Below are 24,710 nucleotides of genomic sequence, written 5' to 3'. Positions count from 1 at the left end.
ATTATTATCATGGATTTGCCCCCTTCATTTGGACAAAAAGCAATCATAAAACACAGGGGGTTTTTAATCATGTCAACTTACTAATATTCTGTTTTGTCAAATTTTTTTTTCCACTGAAAAACATGGAAAAGATCAATGTATTTGAAGAAAATTTCAAAGGTATATCATTCATGGATTCAGTATGTGTAAAACAGGTTTAAAATTCTAGCTCTGCATTGCTGTTATTCAGCTTTTCATAACACATAAATTAAAAAAGTAAATGTGAGTCCACAATGTTGTGTTTTCAACTTCTAAATCTATGGCTCTAAACTAAATAGAACAAACCAAATTACTTCTGTTCTGTTAGTGGTTATAAATACTGGGAAGGGGAGGACTTGTACAAACACGTATTAGTTTCAAACACATTGTTTTGTCCTTGTCTCTCCTGTTCATACATAAAAAGGGTCAATACAGAATTTTCCCTTTCAGTTCCAGTCTTCTCCAGGGGAGAAGATTCCTTAGACCTCAATTACAAATTTCACCCTCGATTTTTCAGGGAGTGTTTCTGCTGTATCATTTTTGAGATAACCTGAACAAAGTATTCCAACTGACTGTGTGTCACCAAGTTATTCAGTAGCCAATCCATACTAAACAAACATTTTTCTGGGGTTTAGGATCTCTCACCAAGAATGCATGCATTCCTTTAGGTCTCTGTGCACATTATCTGTACTATTTCTGTTCCTTTTGAATATTTTAATTTGGGGAAATTGCTTCTTCACTGCACATGCCTCCAAATTATTTTGTTATAGGCAGTTTGGGCCTTTTTCTTTTAATGCTTTCTATGGGATATGATCTCCTGATCCACATTAGAGAGCATCTATATAGAACATTTCCACCTCAGTCCTCTCATTTGAGGTATTCCGGGCTATGTTCTTCACTCAGTCCATCTCTCAATCCTTCATTTCTAGTAGTTGCTGCAGTTTTTGATCTCCACCACACTTGGCTGGTGCTGTTTTCTGTCTCTCAGATTTTCTGGTCATGTGCCATAAGGCCATTAACAGTGTTTCCACTGTATGTGCGCTCCGTGCTACAGATGGCGGTGTAGTGCAGAGGAAGTTTACAAAAGGAGGAAAAAATGACAGATATAGAAAGAAAACTGGCCATCTGGAAAAAGGTCCAAGGAAGACTTTTATACTAGATAGGCTGAAAACAAGCACTGGCACATGAACAAGAAAACAGTCTCCTACAACCTGACCTCATCAATATATGGGGATCAGAGATTTGTATCTCCTTATTCAACAAACAGGATGTTAAAATAATTGAATTTTAGTTTCCATTTTCAGTTTCTAACTGTAAAAGGGGTTTGCTTGGTACTTGCATTTAGAAAAGCAGGAATAGCGGTAAAGTGAAAGAATTTATGAGAGAGCAAATGGGAACCACAGCCCCAAATGGGACTTCTCTTGGGAGCTTGGCTCCGTTTTCTCTGACACCTCCTCCAAGCAGCCAAACCCAGCAGATTCCCTCACAGCTCTCTCTTTTTCCGAGCTGAACAAGCGCTTCAGCCTCTCCTTGTCCATCCCGTGCAGAAGGCCCGGACCACCGCCGCTCCCCTGCGCCGGGCCGGTCCGGTGCTCAGCTGTCCCTCGCCGAGGAGCGGGGCGGGATCAATTCCTGCGGGAGGGAGCAGGGGCTCGTCCCGGGGGTTCATCTCGGGGTTTGTCCCGGGGGTTTGTCCCGGGGGCCCGACCCGCCGCGCGCTTTCCCGCCCGCGGGGGGCGCTGCCGCCCCACACGGCCCCGCGGGGCCGCGCGCCGCCTGAGGGGAGCTCGCGCGGCCCCGCCGCGGGGGCTGTGCCGCCACGGCCGCGCGCGGGCAGCGCGGCCCGGGGCCCGCCGGGGGAGACGCGCGTTCCCGCGGGGGCCGGACGGCGCGCGCCCGCCACGCGCAACTGCCGCGACGGGCGGTGCGTCACGCGGGCGGGCCGTGACGCGGCGCGCGGGGCCGGCGGGATGCGGGGCCGCGAGCGGCCGGTGAGCGCGCGCAGCTGGCGGGGGCGGGGGGAGGGGCGCGGCAGCGTCCGCGCGCTGCCATGGACACCGGTGCCAACGGCGCCGGGATCGGGAGCGCGCGCGGGGCGGCCGCCGTCCCGCCGCTGCCGGGCGGGGTGAGCCCCCCCCCTCCCCGAGCTGTGCTCGCTCCCGCGCCCCGGGCGGGCGCTCCGCCGGCCGCGAGGCCGGGCAGGCGGCGGGAGACGGGCGAAAGCTGCGCCCGCGTCTCCGTTAGTCCCAGGGGCGGGCGGCAGGACGGCCCGTCCCGTCCCGGTCGAGCGACAGATAGCGCGGGCCGGCCGGTGAGAGGGGACGGGCGTTCCTGCGGGCGTTCCTGCCCAGAGCCACCGGTGCCGGCTCCGGGAAGGGCCGCGCTGGCCGGCACCGCCGGGGCGCAGGGAGGAGGCCTTTGCCGGGGAGAGGAGAGGAAGGTAGGGACTGTTCTCAGGGCCGGGGCTGAGGGGCAGCCGCGGGAAGCGGAGCAGGCAGGACGCGTGGCGCTGATGCGCCGGGGTTGAGCGGGGACGTTCCCGGGGAGCGGGCGCTGTGCCCCGGCCCGGGCCGTTCCCGGGAGCAGCGCCGGAGCGCTCCCAGCTGCACGGCAGCCAAAGCCCTCAGCGCCCCGAGCCTGTGGCAGCCGAGCTCTGTTTTCCAGGAATAGCGGCTGTGCCAGGAAAAGGTGCCGGTAGAGCCCCGCAGGTGCGCGCGTTCGCGGCTCCGGAGGGTGCCCGCGGCGCTGGGTAGCGGTTTCCTGGAAAAGCTGCCTTGGTCTAATTACAGAGGAAAACCGAAAGCCCGCTTGGCCAGAAATGTGAATAAGCAAATAATGTGTGTTTGGAGCTTCAGTACGGGGGAAGAAAGATTAAAACTTCTGATAACGCATGTTTGTGAGTTGGTCCTACTTTTTTCTCCTGGAGTTTAAAGCTCCAGAGCCAGAATTTTACGGAAAATATATGTCCTCAAAGAATACTGTACCGTTATTTTTATGGAAATACTGGGAAATTCTGCCTTTGAATTCCGTTATTCCTTCTATTGTGTCTTCTAAACAGTGTACTTTTAAGAAGATTAAGTTTTTGTCAAAACAATCCAAGAAAGCTATTTTTTTTCAATAGATAAAAATAAGTCCAGAAAAAAAAATGGAGTTACTTTTTTTTTTTTTTTTTTTTTTTTTAAAAGGTTTAAAAGTACTTATTTAATCATGACTGTTAAGTGTTAAACCTCTCATCTGGGAAATAGATTTTGTGACCATAAGAGTTGCTCATCTGGAAAACAGATTTTGTTACTGTTTGAGCACAGAACAGTTTCCATTCTGAATGATTTCTGGTGTGCTTTAGCATGGAATAATATTAATTGAATTATGTAACTTCATTTGTTTACTAATTTTTTTGTAAAATATTTACCTGTATTTATATAATTAATTTTTTAAATTATTTTTTAGTATTTTTGTGTATCTCAAAATATTTCCCAATATTATCTTAGGAAGTAGAAGGGAAATTCTTGTATCTCTGATACACTGCTTCTTCCTCCCCTCAGATCACATTCCTTTTTACAGAGATGCTTCTGTTGTGTGGTTTGTGTTTTGTGTGGTTTTTTTGTCAGAAATAGTCAAGCATCGAATATTTCTTGTCTTGAAAATTACCAGTGCTCCTGTGTATGATGAGCTCTAAGTAAGGTTGTGTTTTGCTGTCTTAAGGTTAGTTATTATTATGGTATAGTTTTTACTGCTGCTGTTTAAGGAGGCTTTGGTTGGGGTTTTTGGTGGTGTGTTGAGTTTTGTTTTTTTTTTTTTTTCTTCCTCTTCATGCTTTCAGTCTTGGAAATCTCTATGCAATATCCCAGTATTTTTGGATCATAGAGTTTGCATAGCTCCTAAATTTTATATTGGAAGTACTTAAGCTTTTTAATTTAGTACCTAAAATCTGCCGTCTACAGATGACATTTACACGTGTTTCTCTGCGTTGGGAAATGAGTGTCCTGTCCTGTTTTGCTGGCTCAGGCCTCAGGGATGTTGAGGTCAACTGTAGTGCTTGTGTAAATGTTTTACTAACTTGATCTCAAGTTAACTTTCAACTCCTTGAAATTCATCCTGTGTAGTTACATAAGCATGTTTCACTGCTCATATTGAGTAATGATAAACTCAAATTTGAATAAAACAACCCAATTGGTATTTGATGTGCCTTCATGACCTTACAATTTGCCTGATACATAGTCCACTCCTATTAGCTGGCAGTGAAGAAGTGCAGGCACAGTGTCTCTTGCTGTGGTGCTCTGAAGGTGGTTTTCATTAGGAATTCCTGGAGTGGAATAGCTGTTGCTTCCATCCTGCTTCAGGTGTGTGCCTAATGTGCTCATGATCAATGCTGATTATTACTGCTCCTTTTGAAAGACAGTAACTGAGCCTGCTGATGGGGAGCTGTCAGCTTTACCTGGCTGAACTGCTTGATTGCATTAATGAGCTTGTGCTCACATTACAGTTACCCTCTTTTCTCCTTTCTGTTTGTTTCTGTTTGTTAATTTTCTCCACCCTGTTGTATTCTGATACCAGCTAGGACTTTTAAGTTGAGAGGAACTGTTTTGAAAATATTTTTCCTTCTCAATAACTTGTCTGTTTCTACCCTAAATTTTTTCTTTGATACTTTTGATTCTGTCTTTCCAAATTCTTATTTCCATTTCTGTTATGCTCTGATGATTTCTCTCTCTTGTATCTGATATCTTACTCTCATTTCATTCTTCTTATGGACATTGTTTTGCTATTGTGCTTGATTAAATGGGCTTCACCACAGTCACTGGAGAAGAAAAATAAAATCCCAAGGTGATTGGTTGTGAGTTTGTTGTTTTATGGGGTTTTATTTGTCCTTAGAAGTATAAAAGGGGAAAGAAAAAAAGTCAGGGGAAGTGTAGAAAACAAAGTGTGATATGGTGGTGGATATCTGAGAACAGATAGTGAAGAGAAGCTTGGGGAGGGTATTTCATGTGAGACTAAGGATCTGGCAAGGAAAGTATGAGTTAATGATGGCAGTTGCTCAGATATTTTCGGATCATCAGAGATTCTGAGGCTTACATAACTGTCACATGTGCTGTTTGTAATAGGACTCTGAAGTTTGTTCTTAAGATAGGTGCTTGGGTTGTATTTGTGATCGTTCATTAAACAAAATCCTTATGTTGCATGAGAATAAGAGCACCTCTTTGAACCTGCTGGAAGGTGGCTCTCACTAATGTACCTTATATACTGTTAAAACAGTGCAGCTGCTTGGATTTTCAGTGGCCCTGCTTGCTGTGATGAAGCAAACCTGGGTAATGCCACTGCATCTTAGTACAAATCCATAGCTACAAAACTGCCAAGCTGCTTGGCACTTCTCCTCAAGTCTCTTCAGGGGAGCACTTTGTTACAGAACTACGTATTTACTCCTTTCCACAAAAAATGTGGATACTTTAGAAATTACTGCAATTGGAATTGATGTGTAAGAGACACTGGCCAGTTCTCAGTGTCTCAGTGGTCAGTTCTCAGAGTGTGCTTCTGAGGCAGAGAGGATCAGGAGTCTGTGCTTGTGCCCACATCTCTGCATTTGTTAGGAACAGGAGGATAAAATACAGGTCACAGCAGACAGTTGAAATTACCCATCTTCAGTGGGCTGTGCACTTTGTTGGCTCTACACAGCAAAATGCTGGAGTGAGTTAGAGAGATGCCTCAGGAATGTGACGTTTTTTGCTGGGAATGGGTAAAAGTTGATCTCCCTTTGCTGTAACTGGGGACAAAGGTGAAGGATGGAAATAAAAGTCTTACAAGGGCTGAATCTGAGATAAATGGTAGTGGAGTGTAAGTGAGCTCTTTGGGTGTGGGAGAAAGGTGTGTGGACATAGAGGCTATAGCAGACTCACATAGAAAGGAAAGGGAGAGGTTTAGGCATGAATACATGCAGGATAGAGACAGCAAGTAAAGATTTCAAGAGAATGAACATGATGGGGCTGAGCAGATTGCTAAAAGACAGATATAAGAGCAAGCAGTGGGCAGGGGTCTTGGGCTGAGCTGATGAGCAGCCATATAAAGTAGAATATTCAGTGCTGTGGGTGGATGGATGTGTTACATAGTGTCTGGAAAGTGATAAGGAACTGTTTGCACCTTCTGTATGCTGAGGGCTCTGTGTGTAGGTTGGTGCAGGCAATACTACATATGGTGGGACATTTGGCCACATGCTCATTTCTGCTGTTAAAGATGCCTATACATTCTCCTTTTTACCTGGGCACCACATGATTTCTGTGCCTATGTCTTTGATTAGCATTTCTGAGGAAAAATACATGCAGAGGGATAGGTGTTCAGGGGAGATGTAATTGTATCTGGATATCCAATACTGTGTAACAGACCTTTGGGGCTTTGGCTTGTGAAGCTGTTGTTAGAAGCTGTGTAAGCAACCTGAGTGTTTGGGGCAACTGCTTTAGGTTTGTGAGAGTGTGTGGGTTTTGCTATGATTTTTTGTTGTTATTTATAATTCTAAAAATAAAAACCAAAGTACAAAGACAGAAAAAAAAAAAAAAAAAGAAGAAATACTGAGAGGCAGAGCTCAGGTGCTCTTCAGTTCAGCCCCTCTTGTGCAGCACAGGATTTTCTCGGAGATGGGGATGCTGCTGGAAGGATATGCCTTTATTTTCTCTATGTGCTAATCTCTCCCAGCAGCTGTTCTTAGCCTGAGATGAAATTCTCTTTGTTTGTGACCCTGAATAACACTTGTGTTCTGCCACAGCATCTCAAGTGTGTAAATGTTAAAGTGGTTCTGCCCAGAGTTCCTCTCTGGCAATATTTCTTTTCAGATAATGTTTGGGCTTTTGGGAGGTTCTGGAGACAGACTCTGAATGTTGAAAATCTGCAAGATAAATAAGAGAAGGAAATTGTTTAAAAGTCAAAACTAGAAATACTGGAAAGCAAACTACTGCATCTCTTCTGCGCTTGGGAAATGGAGAAACCTTTACTCTGAAAGAACAAATCAGTTAGATGTAGTTGTAGCACTAAGTGCAATAAAACAACTCTTTTCAGATAAGGTGTTGAAAAGCACCTAAAGGGAGAATGTATGTGTACAGAATGATTTATTTATTTTCTTTTTTAACAGAGTTTTAAAGGAGAGAGCTCTTGGTAATTTCCATTCCTTCTTTCTTTTTTTTTTAACTCTTCAGGACCTTCTGCAGCTCTGTGATTGCTGATACGTGCTTGACAGCCTCAAAGGGCCCTGGCAAGATGGCATCTTCCAGACTTCCCATCCTTATAGCATTGGCGTTTTCCTCTTTGCCCTTTGTTCTTTCACATTCAAACAGGGTAATGTGGTTTCAGGAGTTCTTTCCACCTAATGTGTGCCCTATAAATGCCAAAGCAAACACTTTTTATGGCATCATGTTTGATGCAGGAAGCACTGGAACCCGCATTCATATTTACACCTTTGTGCAGAAGAGCCCAGGTAAGACCCCCATGTATGTTGATTTAGATTCCGACTTCTCAAAACAGGTTTTTTTTTTCTGCCAGCTCAGCATTTGGGGGCAGCTGAAGATTTCTACAGTTTGTCCTTCAAATGGTGCTCCTGCAGGTCTTTATTGTCCATTTGTCATGGTGTTTTGCTGTGTAAATACTTTTTTGGTAGGTCTTTTGAGTCTCAGAGATATAATTCTGGGTGTATGGAGAATTCTGAATTTTCAAACATTTTCATCTATGCAGCTGTTTAAAAGGAATATTTTGTTGAGATTAAAAGATACTTATGCTGGTTTTGTCAGGTTGCACATTACCTTAAATTTAATCAAGAGATACTTGAATTCTGCATATGTTTACGTCACATTTTGTAGCAAATTAGAACTAGTAAATTAGAGAGTAATTAAGTACTGAAGAGCTGTGCTGAGATGCACCACACTCCAGTGTATCTGCTGCTCACAAGGTGCACAGGTGCCCAGTTTTGGCTGCATGTGTGACAGGATTCAGGAGGATGAATTAGCTTGGGTACAGTGAGTCAGCAGGTTTGCAAAGGTTGAAGGCTGGCTGCTGGGACATAGTACTTGTGTGTTTTTGCATGACTTCATCCATAGTCTGGAAGAAATGGTACAAGGTCCAGTTCTGGATTCAGCCTGGCTTGTAATACACAATACTCAGGGATAGCTTCTACACCCAAACTGAGCAGTGGTCAAACTTGTTTGGCTTATCAGCCAAGTACTTGGGTACAGTCAGCTCTGTTCTATCTGAATTGGATGAATCACCCAAGGATAGTTGGAAGTTGATTGTGTGTGTCTTAATATGCACTAGTATTTCACAATTAGCTTAGGGACAGAAAGGGAAAAAAATTTTGTAAAGAATAGGCAATGGTTATGCTGCATTATTGTAACTTACTGTAATTCACAAATTATAAATGAACATACTTTTAATTATAACAACATGTTATTAATAAATTGTTTGTGAACTTGGAGGGTACAAGGGCAAGTGTCTGCTCAATATGTTCCTGAAGTTAAGGAGCAAGGCTTGCTTTAGGAGGGGTATAATCTTGTTTGCAAGGAGAATCAAGGATAGTCACTTTACAGTCCTTTTGGAAATTAAAGAATAAGATTTGAGTTGCTGACTGTATCATATGTTCATTTGCAGATAAACTTCCAGAGGTGGAAGGGGAAATCTTTGAGTCTGTGAAGCCAGGTCTGTCTGCATATGCTGATCAGCCTGAAAAGGTAAGGCTGTCCTTCATTCCCTGGGGGTTGGTCATGCTTCTGTTATATAATTTGGATTCTACCAAGCAGTTCAAGTAGTACTGATTGCAGTTGCAAAAAGTCAAGAAGAAATGTAAAAGTCCTGCTGCTGTCTCTCTAAACCTGTTCCTCTGCTTTGTGAGTTAAGTTGTACACGGTGAAATAGGAGCTGGTATTTCACATATTTCATCAGTGGAGCAGTGGCTTAATTAATTGCTTAAATGTTTATATAACTAGACTATATGCCTTTGAGAATTTCAAAGGCAAAGTGATTTTTGTCTCTAGTAGCATCCATATTCAGTGTTTATTTCCCCTATAGCTATGCCAAATACGAGTAATGAATAATTTTCTCAGTTCTGAAGCTGCCATTTTCCAGACCTCCTGTGCTGACAGGAAGCTCTTTCACAAACTAAAGGAGGTGCCAGAGAAATTATAGATTAGATACACTATCTTGTGTGCTTTAGCAGCCTCTAAGTTGGGGACTAAAATTGTGGGGGTTTCAGGTTTCTCATTTTGCTCAGTTGGATTCCATGCAACAGGAATTTGAATGTGACACTTTATGGAAGAATGAATGGATTTGGGATTTTTTAAAAACTTCAGTATGATCACATATGATTCCAGTAAATCTTGTTTGTTGGGTAGGAGAGGAGAACTCACCCCAAAAGGAATTTCTAGGCATTTCACAGGAGAATGTTTATTGCTAACGCCAAACTGTAATTGCTAGAGCAGTGGAAATAATTGAGACAGCAGTGATGTCTGTACCTTGTGTGGCAACCATTGCACAGCTGGCATTTTAATTACAATTTTTGCTATGAACACACTTGGAATTCTTATGTTGCATTTAGTGAAATCTACAGGTGTTTTCCCCTGCATTGGTAGCCTCAGTCAGTAATTGCACCATTTAGTTTCATCATACTGCAAGATGTTTAGGTTTGTCAGGTAATTGGTTTCCTCACCTCCCTCCATCCTTTCCAAAAAATACCTTCCACAAACAATGATATTTATCTTCCCTAAAATATATTTATGAATACACATTTCCTTCCAATGCAGACATTCTGTTCAATGTTCTAATGAGATGTCTGGCATGGTTTTTGTACTTATATTGGGTGTATCTTGTGCTATTGAATACATTCTCACAAGTTTTGAGGGGAAACTGAGATGCCTAATCTCTGACATCCTGTAGGAGGAAACCATATGAAAAACATATTTTTCCTTTTAGGGTGCTGAAACTGTCAAAACATTGCTGGACATGGCCATAGATGCTGTGCCACCTCATCTCTGGAAAAAGACCCCAGTCGTGTTAAAAGCCACAGCTGGACTTCGCTTGCTGTCAGAGGAGAAAGCTCAGGCCCTGCTTTCAGAGGTAGTACTAAGCTGTTTTGGATGCACTAGTATTGTTTTCCCTGATTCTTTTTTTTTTTTTTTTTTTTTTTTTTTTTTCCTTTTTATTCAGTTCTCTATTTTGTTTAGAATGAGAGAATTTCATCTATGAAAAGAGACTGTGATCCCATGATAGCATGAAACTTGCAGAATATCTTATCTGGTCCTGAAATCCTCTGTCTTGCTGTGGTGGAAGGCATGGAGAGAGACCTACAATACTTCTTTTCTTTATTTCCTAGCCCCTACTCCACACAGTTTTTTTATTTTCTACTGCTGTATCAAACAAAACTGTCACCCTCAGAGCAAGGCTCTGAAGACCAAGAAATTGAATCACTATTTCTTGCCTCAGGTGAAGGAAGTCTTTGAGGAATCACCATTCCTTGTTCCAGAGGACAGTGTTGGCATCATGGATGGATCTCATGAGGGTATGTTTTAGGAGGGGTAAAAAGTAAAAACAGAGTGAAATGAGAACATGAGAGGGAAATAGAAATGGTCCTTAAACTAAGGAGAAAAAAATAAAAGGCCCTGTTTGAAACAATGCAATCCTGCCTTTCTGAGGTGGTGTTCATTACATGGTCACCTGTTAGACTACAAATGCAGATACACAAAGAGATTTCACAGATTTCAGAACAAAACCTTGTCTCAACAATAAGTATTGTCTGATGCAGGCAGACCTGAAACCTGCTCTTGGGAACTGGTGCAAAAGAGATGGTGTCCACCTCTGAAAGGCTACATGACAATATATAGCAAGCTGGGAAGCTTATGGGAAGTGCCTTGTAAATTCTGCAGTATCAGCATTAAAAATAACCTATTATGATCAGCTTCAGCTCATCAATTTTCAATCTAAAATTGAGAGGATTGTGAATATTAGAGGAGAATGAAGTATTGGCAAGTATTTAAAATAGATAACTTATTATTAAGTTAAAAATAGTCTGTTGGGAAAAATACAGCTAGTAAAGTAGGAAGGAAGTATTGTAAAATACAAGAAAAGGTGAAATACATTGTAGGTTTGGAGTGAACAATAATTTTGCAGTGCAGAAAAAAAAACCAGTAACATTCTGGCTACATATCCAGACCTTGGAGAATGGGCAAGTAATAATTATCTGTATATGAAAAGAGCCATCCTGTCATGTTATGTTCAGTTTAGAACACTTCCTTTTGGCAAATAAATTGCCACTTTGGAAGGTGCTGAAGGTAAGCAAGAAGAATTATCACAGTGCTTAAACAACTAATAAATGGAGGAAGGTTAAAGAACAAAATCTCTCTGCATGGGCTGAGAGAAAAGAAGTATCCTTCTGTCTTTCAAGTATTTGATAAGTATGGTGCAGTGCATAGTTTGTCACTTTGATTTAATGGGTGAACTGTGCAGTAGGGAGAGCTGTTGTATTGACAGGGGCAGGACTAAAGAGGCATAATAGAGGAGCACAGGGTACCCTGCCAAGTTTATTTAAAATCCCTACTTCTTATACTGTCACATGTTTGCCTATGTTTGGGTGAGAATCATGCCAGTGTCAAGCAAGCCACTGGAGTCAAAAGAGCTGTTTGTGTTTACTGGTTGCTGCTCTGTCTGTAGTGTAATTATAGAAACCTCAAGATTAAAACATAGGGTGGTGTGAGTGCAGTTTTCAGATTAGGAATTGAAATGCTGGATGGTAAAAACAGTCCTACGGAAACTTGTGCAGTGTCAGCTCATTACTTCTTTGTGTGTTGTTTGGATAACAGATATGATCTGTGTATGCTGCACTCGCATGCATATTACAAAGTCCTACCTATTTCAGCTCATGAGTCTTGTGTGAATCAATAATGCATCATATAATGTAATTATGAGTTCAAATTAATCTCTGAAGTCTGGGGTGGTCCAGTTAAATTAGTAATGACTTACAGATAAATAAATAACATATGGAGGGCTGGTAACAGTGGGGAGAAGATTGGTGAAGTATTCAGTAGTGACTTTTTTTTTTTTTCTTCACTCCTTGCAGGAATTTTAGCCTGGATCACTGTGAACTTTTTGACAGGTAGTTAATTCTGTATAACTACTCTCTAAACTTGAACTTGAGTCTTCTGTGGAGGTGATCACCCTAAGTTCCTCTGCCTTGGCCATGCTTTTCCTCCCTGCTCTGTCAGCAGTGCTAAAGCAGTGGATTGTCTTGGGCAGACTGTGTTCCAGAGTCTGTAGCAAGAAGGAGACATTTTAACCTCAAAGGTGCCAGAATGTGCTCAGATCATGGAGGCACTGGCTAGCTGGTTTCCCTTATGTGCTCTGAGAAGTGGTACTGCTAATGTGTGGGAAACAAGGTCTTGCAGAATTCTTTATCCCAGTGTGAGCTTTGCAACTACAGGGGTCGTGCAGGACATGGTGCCTTAGCACTACTGGTTCTAGGAGCTTCTGGGAGTGCAATCAGTGAAAAGAAAATCAGTTCTCTAACAGATAGATGAGCAATCAAAAAAGCTGCTCTGGGTGAAGAGAAATTATAATAGCTGGTTTGGCTCTCCCTGCCCTTCCTTCCCCTATTGCTTTTCACCGGCTGTATGGTGGTTACAAAATTTGTGTACTCTTCCTGGCAGTCTTCTGCAGGCAGTACTTTGTCTCTTACTTTCAGCTTTTGCTTGATACCTAGAGATTTATCTGCTTTTGTCTCCTTGGAGGAGAGATTGGAATCAAGGAGGTTTTTTCTTTGAAGGGCAGCTCAGCACTCCTTGTATTGCTGTGATACTGTGATCATCTGGTGGCTGCCTGAACACCCACACAGTGTCTGCATTTCAGCATTTGTGCCTTGGAGCTGTTCTGAGCATGGTGTTGTTTGCAGGACAGCTGTCTGGCCAAAACCAGCAAACTGTTGGGACTCTGGACTTGGGAGGAGCCTCAACCCAAATCACATTCCTGCCACGTTTTGAGGTGAGGAGTGGTTAAAAGTGCGTGGGTTGGGACTGCAAGGCTGGTGGAGAGACATGAGCACTGCTGCAGCCTGGTATCACTTTTTCAGCAGTGGCACAAGCAGAACATCTGTGGTTAACAGAACATCTGTATTTCTGTTCCCTTTGAGATCAGCAGTTGGCTGATAGGCACTTGCAAACAAAGGAGCCTGAATAATGAGGAAATAAAAAGAAAGCAAATGAGTAAAACCAAAAAGAAATAGCTTTTGTTTTCTAGACTCAGGCTGGGAAAGCCTCATTAATGTTGATATTGCTGTGTATTCAACAAATGTAGAATGTTTCTAGGTAGTGTTCTTGAATATTAGAAGAAATGTAGGGGCTGGTCTATTGTTTTTTTTTTTCCCCATTCCAGTCTGATAACAGATTTTCACTGAATTTTGGAGGGGAGGAGTGTTGTATAGGATAAATTTCTTCAATAGTAGCATAATCAGTTCTCTGTTTTCTTACCAATTTCTTCTTGTTCCTTTTGAGCATTCTGCTCTCTGTCCCTCAGACACCTCTGCTGGATTTCTTAGTAGTTCTATAGCTCTTTAGAAACAGTTTGAACTGGGACTCAAGTCTGCAGTTTGCATGAGAAAATTACATGAGTAATGGGAAAGGCGTTATATCATTCTGTGCCTTCATATTGTGATGCTGTTTATATCACTCTTTCTGAAGGAGTAATTTCTTTAACATTTTTTGTTTATAGAACTTGAGATTCTCAAAGGATGTTTGGTGACCACAAAACACATGGGTTTCACATCAGGATATTTTAATTCTGCAATTGTGTGTTATGTTGAAACATGACATGCAACCTTATCCTGTTCAACAAAGCCTCAAGTATACTCTGGGCTTGTCCTCTGTTTTGTGTTGATAACACCTGCTAAAGTGGGCACTGGACCAGCAGGAAAGGGTGTTGCCTGTCAGAGTTTTGGAGAATAAATAGAACTGTGAAATAGGCTGGACTTCAGCTCAGGATTCAAATATCTCCTTCAGGCCTTGCAGGAAAAGCCTGGAGGGTTTGCTGCTGACCAGGACTGATGGTGTGAATTTGTTGGGCAGTGTGGAGTCAAGGTTCATGTTGCCTGCTTGTACACTATGTCTGCTTCTCACCTGTGTTATCAAGTTCAAATAAATAAGCTCAGTATGTTTTTGGGAGTTTTTCCCATCTGACAAAATTAGCAGGGATACCTCCCTTTGATTTGCAGTGGGGATTTTTCCCTCCTGCAATCCGAGGCAGTCACATGTCTGCACTTGTATTAGTTTGGAGCAAAATACTGTAATAGTAAGAGATTAGTTCATTAAATATTAATTAAAAGCAAGTAGAGAACACATAATGATAACTGCGAGGAGCTGATTTTAATTTCATGGCATTATTGCCAAAGTTAAAAGCAACTGACAACCAATCATAGTAATTATGAAATTGTCTGTCTGATGTCTCCCTCATTTTTGTGAAAGTAGGACATGAGAAGACAATTGTTTTCTCCAAACGAATTTTTTTTTAGGATCTCTCCTTTAAATAGTTTTTGTGATGTAAGGTTTAGAAACAGAACTCAAAATATGGCAGTCTGTGTGTATGAGGCCAAGGATGTGATTGCCATTTCAGTGATAATCAACTTGAGACTCAGAATAAATTTCAATTTGTACTTGCTCAGGAGAAACTCAAGCTAAATACTGTCAAATTCCCTTCAGCTTTGAGCAGGCTTCTGTCTAGGACTCCAGAAAAAATAACCCAGACCTGGATCTCCTTACTTGAATGGTAATTGCAGGACTATGCAGCTTCAGTTCTCCTGGAGATTCTGCTGCTTGGCCCAGAATAACAGTGTCTGATATAAGTGCACAGAGCCAAGAAGGGGTGGGAGAATGAGCCCATGAGGAGATGAGAGACAGAAACTGAGACTGAGAGCTTAGGGAGTGAACAAAGAAACAGTAAATGATTGCTAAAGCAGTTCAGCCTTACAAGAGCATGAGTTTAGTCTGTCAGGAAGCTGGGGCAGGGTACCAGTGGGATGGAGGTGTGCACAGAGGGAACACTGTGAGAGGAAAAAACTGGAGGTGGTGAGACAAGAGGCTAATTTAGGTGAAGCAGCCCTAAGACTGGGAGTGAGGGGTCACAGTGTTTCCTTGAGTACCTGGCAAGACATTTGACATGGTGAAAATGGGGCCTGTACTTTGTATTTTTAATTCTTCTGAGTACCTCAGTTTAGGTGCTTAGTGTGACTTGCAAAAGTTCATAGCACTTTTAGTGCAGCTGATTTTGATGGGGACTCTGTACATGTAGAGTAGCATGTAGAAAAATTCAGGTTACTTGAATTAGAAACTGTTTTCATCCTCCTGATCTGTTGCTCTTCCCTGTTATACATTGAAGTAACACAAAGATGCATATAAATAAAATCAGTGTTAAAAGCTGCAGATATTACAGCAGTGGCACCACTGGAAAACTGTACTTTGTTTTCAGAGCAGATCAGATGAGTAAACTCTATAGGTATATCTATGATATTACATTAAAGTCTGTTATCCTTCATTGCATAGTATAAACTATAACTTTTTTTCTTTTACTAACTTTTAGGAAACTCTGAAGGAAACCCCTGGGGATTTTGTTACCTCATTTGAAATGTTTAATAGCACCTACAAGCTCTATACCCACAGGTGAGGAGCAAAAGATTGCTATTTCCACTGGGGAAATCAGTCTTTTTGGAGCCCCTGAGCTAACAGACACATCATCCTGATACCAGCAGCAGAGACCATGACTTTTTTACTACTTATCTGCATGGAATAGTAGAAGTGGACCATGACATTAGTTGGCTGAAATCGTTCCAGGACCATGGCTAATATCACTGCAAGGGAATATTAGGCAGTCTGTCAAATGAAGAGAAAGCACTGTGAGCCCATATTTAAGAAGAATGCTTATTACTGGATTCAAGACAAATATTCTGGAACAAGCAGAAAGGCAGATATTGTGCCAGTAGTCAGAACTAAACATGATCAGAGATTTGGAAAGAGAACTTTCCTGGGACTTGTTCCTTAGTGGTGTGAACATTACCATCTCCATCTGCTTACTTGACAGCAGAGCTGGTCTAATAGTCATCCTCTCCTAGTTCTTACATTTGCTGATGTAACTGATTGCTGTCATCAATACAGTCCATTAGATCACCTAAAATAATTTGGATTGAAAAATCATCTCCAAAAAACTGAGAGAGAGCTGGAGGTTAGTTGTCTGAATATTCTGCAAACATTTAAAATTACATGACAGAAGTGGTAAGTGGCCAAACACAGAGGTGGGAATGGAGGAGTCAACAGCTGTGTTATTGCAATGTGTGATGACATTCTCATAAGCATTGTTCATATTCTAGGTTATAATGAATGTAGCAGTTACCTGTGGAGTCAAAGAGGTGAATTTCACACAAAGCCACAGTTCCCATTTTGTGGGAGGTTCTGCACTTTTCCCTAAGAGCACATAGTTTTGTGTGTGTTACATGGGAGGGGCTGCCCTATTCCCCATGCACTCAGCACACACCTTTCTTTCTGCCTCATTTTTAAGATGGTGTGTTTTTGCTTTTCATTATCATCTTGTGTAAACGCCATATCAGCTCTAACCACTTCCTGCAGTTCTAGATTTACCCATTTTACAACTCTTTGTATTTCTTGGGTTTTTGTCGCTCTTTTGGTCCTCAGGGCTGTTCTGGCAAAGGGAACACTGTTTTAGAGAGGGGATCCTTGTAGGAATCAGAGGAAGGAAATTTCGTTTGGGTGTTCCAGGACTTAGGAAAAGGGGTACAGGTAAAGCATACCAGATGTGCAGGAATCAAGACTATAATGTCTGTCTGCTGTTCACAGCTATTTGGGGTTTGGACTGAAAGCTGCAAGACTGGCAACACTTGGAGCTTTGAATATGGAAGGTATGTTCATATAGTAAAACACTCAAGATTGATGAAGAGATGCTTAGACTTAGCCTTGTGTCAGCAGCCCATTTCCTGTGTGTCTTCACTTCTGTATCTTGTGCTTTTCTGTGTTTCTGATGCAATATATTTGTCTGAAAACATTTGTTAAGGAGCTCTCTTGTGAGACAGCTGCTTTTCCCTGTTTTTGAGATCAGCCAGCAATGACACTCGAGTGCAAATTCCAGAAATGCACGTGGGAGCATACAAGCACCATGGCCAGCCACAAACACACAGCTTTGCAAGCATCCACAGAAGCATAAACAGCATGAATAGATCTTTATCCTGAGGGTTGCTGCTTGGGCCAAACCCACTTCCTAGGCGTCTCTGGTGTCTGCCTGGCCCGTGGTGTTGTGTGCACTGCCTAGTCTAGATGGAAGCCCACAAGCACATCACACACTCACTAACCTGAGTGCATACTCACATTCCTGAGTCTTTCCAGTCTCTCACCCAAAGCTTGGGCTTTTTGTCTAGTCACTGGACAGAATTTGGGGGTCTTTGCACCTTCTGGATTCTTACTTGACAGCAACATGGATTTGTGATAATTACCGGAATGTACTCAAATCAAAAATAGCAAGGAGTAGGGCTTAAGAAGACAGGACAGACTGCAGTGATTGGTCACAAGGCTCAGACAGAAAAGCACAAGGACCAGCTGCCTGCTTACTTGTATCTGTCTTCTTTTATAGTCCCCTCTGGTTTGCCAAACTTGCACTTACCTGATCCTTTAATTCCTCCTTTTCCCAGCCTTTGAGCCTTTCCCTAAGCATCCCATAGTAAAGTTTGCTGTCCCACAGTCTGCCTCAAGCATTCTGTTAGAAGTTTGCTTTTTCTGTGAGACCTGTGTGTGCAGCAATAATCATATTTTCTTCTTACCAGTTGCAGTATTTCTGGTTGAACTCCTCAAAGGCACATGCAGTGGATCCTGTAGCAGCCATTGATCTTTGTCTTAGGAGGTTTTGTCTTCATTGCTCAGTTGCTTTGTTTGTCTTGATTATCTGCTGTCATTAGGGTTTGTGCATCTATGCGTTTATCACCTCTCAATTCTTATCTTTTGTGGTGAATAGTAATTATCCAGATACCCTTGTACCATTTATCTTATTAAGAAATTACAAGCTTGGCTGCTCTGCTGTTTGCAGGACAAAACACAATTTTTCCAGACTTGAGACTGGTCCTTAATTTGTAATCAGTTAGTGCCTGATCCATCAATTTAGATTTTTGTACTTTTCTTAAAGACTTTAATGAAGATCTTTCAGGCTTTTCTGGTTCTGCATATTGATCTATAGCTATGTTAAATTCTGTGTTTTCTGACTCTCCTCTCTGCTCTCATTCCAGTTGTGGATGGACAAATGTTCCGTAGTTCTTGTTTGCCAAAGCAGTTGGAAGCAGAGTGGCACTTTGGGGGAGTGAAATATCGGTATGGTGGCAACAAAGAAGGTAAATTAAGGAGACTTATTTCTTTTACAATAAGTCTTATCTCCAGAATTTGAGTCTTTCCTTGTCAAATACTTCCTCAGTTAACTGATGATGATTGGGATATGAATAATAGCTGTCCAGTTGTAGAGGTTGACTTCTGAGAAGTCCAGATTAAAATCTGAAGCTGTAGGAGTAGCTGACCTCTACCCCTGTCCTCTGACTGTGATCTCTTATTACATAATCATACCTTTATAGGAAATGTTGAGAATTACTTGTGCAAATAAGAGGTTTTTCTGAGGCTTTGAGCAAAGTGTAAAAATTCTGTCTGTGTTAGAGTACAAACGTTTCGGCCTACCAGTTAATCTCACTTGTGGAACTGTTTCTTAAGTCTCTAATAATAGTAAGTCTCTATTGTTGCATAGAGAGGATGAGTCTGCTGCCATCATAGACTTGAACAGATTGGGGAACGTGAGAGCTGAATTGCAGATTTGGTGTGTGTGGAGTGGGTTGGTAAAAATACAGTGTGATGGAGAGAGAAAGCAAGGTTTTATCTGAGAGGTGGCAGCAAATGTAGAAGATTCTGCTGGCCACAGAACATGTCAATGGGAATTGTGTCTGACATGGAAGTAGCTTGCATGGCACTTTCTTCAGACACACAAATGATCTGCTCTAACCAGCTCTACTTGATGAGGGTGTTTTAGAGCCTTTGCCTGTGTGCAGGTGCCATGTTGGATTACAGAGGGGATATCTAAGCTCTTGTTCTGATGCTTTAATCTCTGCTTCTTTTGTTTTTTATTCTGTTGCCACTATTTCTTCCATCTCTTGTATATGGTCTTTGGCTCACCCCATCTGTGTTTTTCCTGACAGGAGAAACAGGATTCAAGCCTTGCTACCTGGAAGTACTCAAGGTTGTCAAAGGGAAACTTCACCAACCAGATGAGATTCGTGGAAGTTCCTTCTATGCTTTCTCCTATTACTATGACCGAGCAGCCGACACCAACCTAATTGGTAAATTTGGGATAATCTACTACATGTGAGCATGTCAACCAGAAGGTAGACAGAGGAACTGTGGTCCCTGGAGACATGGGGAGCAGAGGAAAGGAATGTTATTGAGAAAGAGAAGATACACAAAATACCTCAAGGGAATGACATTTATCTGTCACTGCAGTTTGGTGTTCAGTGTTCAGCACATGAAGTGTGCTCAGGGCTCCAGCTACACTGAAGCTCTGTCTTCTGTTCAAATAGATCTCACTCCTAGTGCAGTATTGCTGAGTTGCACTCTAGAGTCAACTTAGATGAAGAATTCAAATGCTGACAGGTCTGTGATGATGTTTTCTCACCTCTTTTTTAGATTATGAACGCGGAGGTGTTTTGGAAGTGAGAGATTTTGAAAGAAAAGCCAAAGAAGGTAATTGTCATGAGCTGGGAAACTGGTTTGGACAAGAAATAACAAAAATATGAATGCGTAGGCAGTACATTATGTGACTTGGAAGAAATGCAAATTTATTTAACCTTTATTTCACTTACACCTGTCATGTTACTTTTATTAGTCAAAAACTCTTAACTGATACAGAAGACATGATAGAGCAGTGAGGTGGCTTTACAGCTCTGTTCAGGAGAAGGGGATAGTTCATAGAGTTACTACAAAATAAGAGCTCCTTCTGTCAAACTCCAACTCTCTGAGTTTAAGAGAGTGCTGAATTCTGTAAGTTTGTCACCTTAAATCCTATTTAGTCTCTAACAAAATGGAGGAAGAGTAAATGCTTTTTAAGTCTGACAGCCTCTTCTGCATCCCTTTACCTCCCCGTGTCTTTCTTCCTGAATGCTTGTTCTAGTTTTGTACCTCCTGTGGATAAAGAGCTTCCACCTTTCCTGGCTGCTGGTGGCTAAAAGCAAGTTATCTCTGTACTGTGATTGTTCTCATGAGTATGAGTAGACCATATTTTTCAGCAGAAGATGCTTAATTATGTAGTTCATGACTGACTTTTCTAAGATAAGGCCTACATTTTAATGATTTTTCAGCTAAACTTAATCTCCCTGGAAACTTGGATTTTGAATAGGGGGATTAGGCTCTAAAGTTTGAGTGTGGGTTGGTTGTTATTCTTTCCCTGGATAGTGAGAGAGCTTATTTCCAAAGACATGGCTAAGATGTTACCTAACATTATCAAACCACTTACTTAGCTTTAAAGCATCAGGAGATCAATTCTGTGATCCTGAACTAATTCTTCTCTATCTTATTTCAATAGTAGAAGGATGCTGCTCATCTTTTTTTAGAAGGAAGTGAATTCTGCTCTTGCTGCAGTAGAACAGGGCAGTAACAGTAGGTCTAGAAAATTATGCTTAGTGTAAATACATGTCCCACTCACTGTCACCCTGACTTGAGAACAAGGAATCTTGACTGAGCTGCAGCAAGGGAGTGGTTACTTGGGCAATAGCCTCTTCCATTTCCTTGGACAAGTGTAGTTGGAAAAAATAAGACAAACTGCCATCCTAGAAGATGGAATCCATTACTGGAGCCATCTGTGGAGAAGAGATGATGAAAACAAGAGATGCTGTCTTATCGAAAAAATAAGTAATCTAACACTCTGCTAGTTATCAGTTGAGCAGAGGTTCTTCAAAAGAGCTGTGTGGATTATGTTGTTGTAATAAAAGATGTACTTATGATGGAGTTAAGAGAAACTGGATGTACTGTATGGTTTATTCTCCAACATTGCGGAACAGCTCTATAGCATGTACAATGTGTCATATATACCCACTAATAGATGAGGGTGGCTTGTTTTAGTAAGTTTTGGCTTGAGTTCAGTTCAAATGTACAATGTGGAAAAAAGCCCTTTATTTTGCTGAGATCCCTTTTTTTTTCCTTTTCTAGTCTGTGATAACATGGAGAGATACAACTCAGCCAGTCCTTTCCTCTGCATGGATCTCACTTACATCACTGCTTTATTAAAGGAAGGTTTTGGATTTAGGGACAGCACAGTCTTAAAGGTGAGAAAAAACAGTTAAATCCCTATCGATTAACATGCATTAGTTCATTTTTATGACTAATTATCTGCTGAATCTTTCCAGATTTGTAACATGTAGTTGCTGTCATTTGTGCAACTTATGAATCTAGAGAACTGTCAGGAACAACTTGTTTTTCTTCCTTTATAGTTGACAAAGAAAGTAAACAACATAGAGACAAGCTGGACTTTGGGTGCTACCTTTTACCTGCTGCAGTCTCTGGGGATGACTTACTGACCTATGATACTGCTGTGGACTTCAGCCTTTCTGAAAATGCTGAGAAAATAAATTGCAATCTCCAGGTATATTGTTCAGCTGGGACTGGTTACAGAGCAGAACATGGACCAAAGAGAGAGAACAGATCTTTACCCTGGATTGGCATTGTGCCTAATGCAAGCATGATTTATAACTGTGATTGCCATAAATGATCCAGAATCTGCCTTATGAAAGTAAAAAGGTCTAAACCCCAGCAGAGAATATGCAAAGGGCTCAAAACCAGCTTTCACCAGCAAGTTTGTTAGAAGCACAGAGTTCCTGGATGTGGTGGCAGACTACAGACATGTGACTTCTCCTACCCCCTTCTATTTTAAACATGCATAACTTAAGTTTGCTTGTGAGATGTTAAATACAGAAATCAGAAATAGTATCAAGAGTCATTCAGAGAAAAGTGAACAACTCTGGATGCTGCCAACCTCAGTGTTTCAAGAATCCAGCTGCTTAGCTTAGCAAATACATGGCAAGAATACTCCAGGTCTTCCAAGAAGGGCCTGCTGTAAGTACACTTTGGGCATGGTTTTAGGAAAGGTGTTGGCTAAAACAGTAATTTACCAAGCATTTTTTTTAGGCAGTAGGTATTTCCTAAGCAGAATGTGTGCCTGTGTTTCAGTTTTGCTGCCCTTTACGAGTCTGTGCAGCTACACCGTACATCTGACTACCAGACTCGATAAATTTATTCATTTAGCATGTAGTCATAACACACGTTGTGCTGGCACAACGAGGCAGCAGTGCCAGAAGAAGAGCTTGTCACATTCCACCCACAAGGAGATTGCAGTCAGATGAAATGGCTGATCTGACAGCTCACTTTGCTGTGAGAGCCAGTTCTGTTTCTCTGCTCTCAGCAAGGCACACCCACAGCCGCCTTCTCTCTGCTGCTGGTGCTCCTGAGGTTCTTGTGTGAACTGATTCAGGACACCTAACTTGAGGTGATGCTCACCCAAGAGTCAAGTCTAGTGCATGGCAGCCCCATGAGACCTGCTGGGCCAGCCAGTGGTGTGAGCACCACAGTCATTTTGGCAGGAGTGAGCTCTAAGGTGTGGTCCCCCATTTGAAACCCATCTGTTGCCCTAAGTAAAAACAGCTGTAGAGACTTTTTTTACCCCATGAAATAATTGGAAGCTACTGTCTTCACTTCCCAAGGAATGTGTAAGGTACAGGTGAATTTACCACATCACAACAAAGAGGTATTACTCATGTTGACTAAGGGCAATTTTATCCACTGATGTCTTGCAATGAACATTTCCCTGTTGGGCAGTTGCAGTTACCTGTTTGCTCTAAAACACCTTTCCTGCTTCTATCAAACCAAAGACTGCCCTCACACTGCCTTCTCTGCAAACTGGATTTGAAAATAGTCGGTAATTCCCAGCAAGGGGAGGACGTAGTGCACTCATGTCTTCTGTGATCTTGCCAAACAGTCTGGAGACTTAGAAATTTGCCTTACTGTGAACATTAGTCCCCTTCCTCCAGTTTGCCTGTGGCTGATTAAGCTATCCCTTCTCATATCTCAGGTTTTACAGCACAAGAGTGCAAGGTGGGCTTTTGATTGAACAAGTTCAATCAGCAGCAAGAAGCCAAGGGTTCGGAATAGAGCCATCCATACTTATCCCATCACTGACACCTTGCCATAAATTCAGGCTGCTTTTTTGAAACAGGAAATGCTTATCCTACATGTGTACTCCTTACCAGAATCTGTTTGAGATCCACATTGAGAAATTCCTGTGTCACACCAAAGTTCTGTTCCTTCCTCTCTAGAAGTTTCTGTTTGAACATGAAGAAAGTAATTGTGGCCTCTTCTCAACCATAAACATTTCTTATTCCTCTTCCTGTTGGCAAAACTTGGTGTATGGTCTGGTCTGCAGAACAAGGTGACTGCAAATGCATTCATTTTGTCTTCAGTGAGCACTTTTGTATTCTCAGAAAACACAAAATAGGATGCAGTGGTTACTGGTCACTGGCCAGGCTGCATTATCCTGAGAGCAAGCTAATTTAATAATCCAGAAGTCATCTTTCAGTCTGAGCCAGTGCTGTGACAAACTCTTACTGGATCTTGGGGCTAAGAGCTGGCAGCAGTGAGGCTATGTTTTGAAGGTAGGATACTGTACCTAAGGAAGCAGCAGCAGTATTATCTGCCCCTGAACACACAGCCCTGAGGACGGCTCAAGGGCTGGGTTTTGTCCAAAGTGAGGAGGGGATAGAAGAAGGGTACCATGCAGGAGAAGTTGTTTTTTCTGCATTCTTTTCCTCAGACTCTGGTACTACAAATGCTAGGGGGGAGTATCTGCTTCCCAGTACCAAAGTTGCATTTAAGCTGAATGCTCAGGGCCTTCATTTGTCAGTGGCACAATTCACGAACTGAAGCAGAACTTTTGCTCTCTATTTACTGGCATGATCCTTCAGTTATAAGAGAAACAAAAACTTTGTTAAAAGGTTTATTTTTGCAAGAAATTGCAGAATTGAGCCCCTGCTGTTTACATCTGAACCCAAGCAGGTGGGGGATCTGGACAAACCCAGTCAAGTCCTCACACTTACCCTAGTGCAATGAGATTATTTATTAGCTAAACTAAAGAGTAAGCAGCCTTTTAAGAGAAGAGCTCTACTTGCAGCCCTGATTTTTATCTCCTCCTTTGTAATGTCTTTTAGCCAGCCACTGACAAGAACTGCCTAATATGAGTGACTGCAGAAGCACAAGCTTTCATTTCAAAACTTATGTTTCATTCTTTCTGATGTTGATTTCTGATACTGGTCAACCATGTGAAATATGTGAAAATCTTGCCCATGGGCAGTGCTTATTTTAATTGTGTGAGTGGAAAACGTCTAATGCAAGAGGCTGGTGTTTGGAACCTAAGACAGAAGATCTTGAATTATCTATTTTAGTAATTAAAGCATTTTTAACAATATATCAGGATGTTGTGGTATTTTTTTATATCTTTCTTAGATATTATTGTTTCCTTGAATCTTTACCATGGAGCCCTTAAGACTAGCCAGTTCCATGACAAACACCATTTCATATAAAACACCTCGAGAAAGGCTCAGAAAAGTGTGAAAGAAGGACAATTTT

General features: G+C 41.9%; 1 protein-coding gene across 4 annotated transcripts; it reads left to right on the top strand.

Moving 5' to 3' along the window:
* Window positions 1-1,934: 1,934 nt before the first annotated feature.
* On the top strand, window positions 1,935-24,549 carry ENTPD5 (ectonucleoside triphosphate diphosphohydrolase 5 (inactive)). Of its 4 annotated transcripts, none has more exons than XM_056493373.1 (14): window positions 1,935-2,009; window positions 7,194-7,471; window positions 8,635-8,714; window positions 9,952-10,095; window positions 10,462-10,537; window positions 12,092-12,127; window positions 12,920-13,008; window positions 15,595-15,674; window positions 16,863-16,924; window positions 18,296-18,397; window positions 19,244-19,384; window positions 19,728-19,784; window positions 21,246-21,361; window positions 21,527-24,549. In XM_056493373.1, exons 2-14 carry the CDS (start codon window positions 7,255-7,257, stop codon window positions 21,611-21,613), a joined length of 1,287 nt encoding a protein of 428 aa, XP_056349348.1. In that variant the 5' UTR covers window positions 1,935-2,009; window positions 7,194-7,254; the 3' UTR covers window positions 21,614-24,549. The 4 variants fall into 4 exon arrangements, with proteins under 4 accessions (XP_056349348.1, XP_056349350.1, XP_056349351.1 ...); XM_056493375.1 differs by lacking the exon at window positions 1,935-2,009 and adding an exon at window positions 2,188-2,329; XM_056493376.1 differs by lacking the exon at window positions 1,935-2,009 and adding an exon at window positions 2,336-2,458.
* The last annotated feature ends 161 nt before the right edge of the window (window positions 24,550-24,710 follow it).

Source organism: Oenanthe melanoleuca, chromosome 5, assembly GCF_029582105.1.
Source record: "Oenanthe melanoleuca isolate GR-GAL-2019-014 chromosome 5, OMel1.0, whole genome shotgun sequence".
In the NCBI taxonomy this organism is placed as follows: domain Eukaryota; kingdom Metazoa; phylum Chordata; class Aves; order Passeriformes; family Muscicapidae; genus Oenanthe; species Oenanthe melanoleuca.
This window is presented reverse-complemented; position numbering and strand designations above follow the sequence as displayed.

Bases quoted from the DNA above. Each gene is read 5' to 3' on its own strand.
- ENTPD5 (XM_056493373.1), top strand. From the start codon at position 7,255: ATGGCATCTTCCAGACTTCCCATCCTTATAGCATTGGCGTTTTCCTCT. The intron at 10,538-12,091 runs GTATGTTTTAGG...CACTCCTTGCAG, and splicing joins CATGGATGGATCTCATGAGG to GAATTTTAGCCTGGATCACT. The intron at 18,398-19,243 runs GTAAATTAAGGA...TTTTCCTGACAG, and splicing joins GTATGGTGGCAACAAAGAAG to GAGAAACAGGATTCAAGCCT.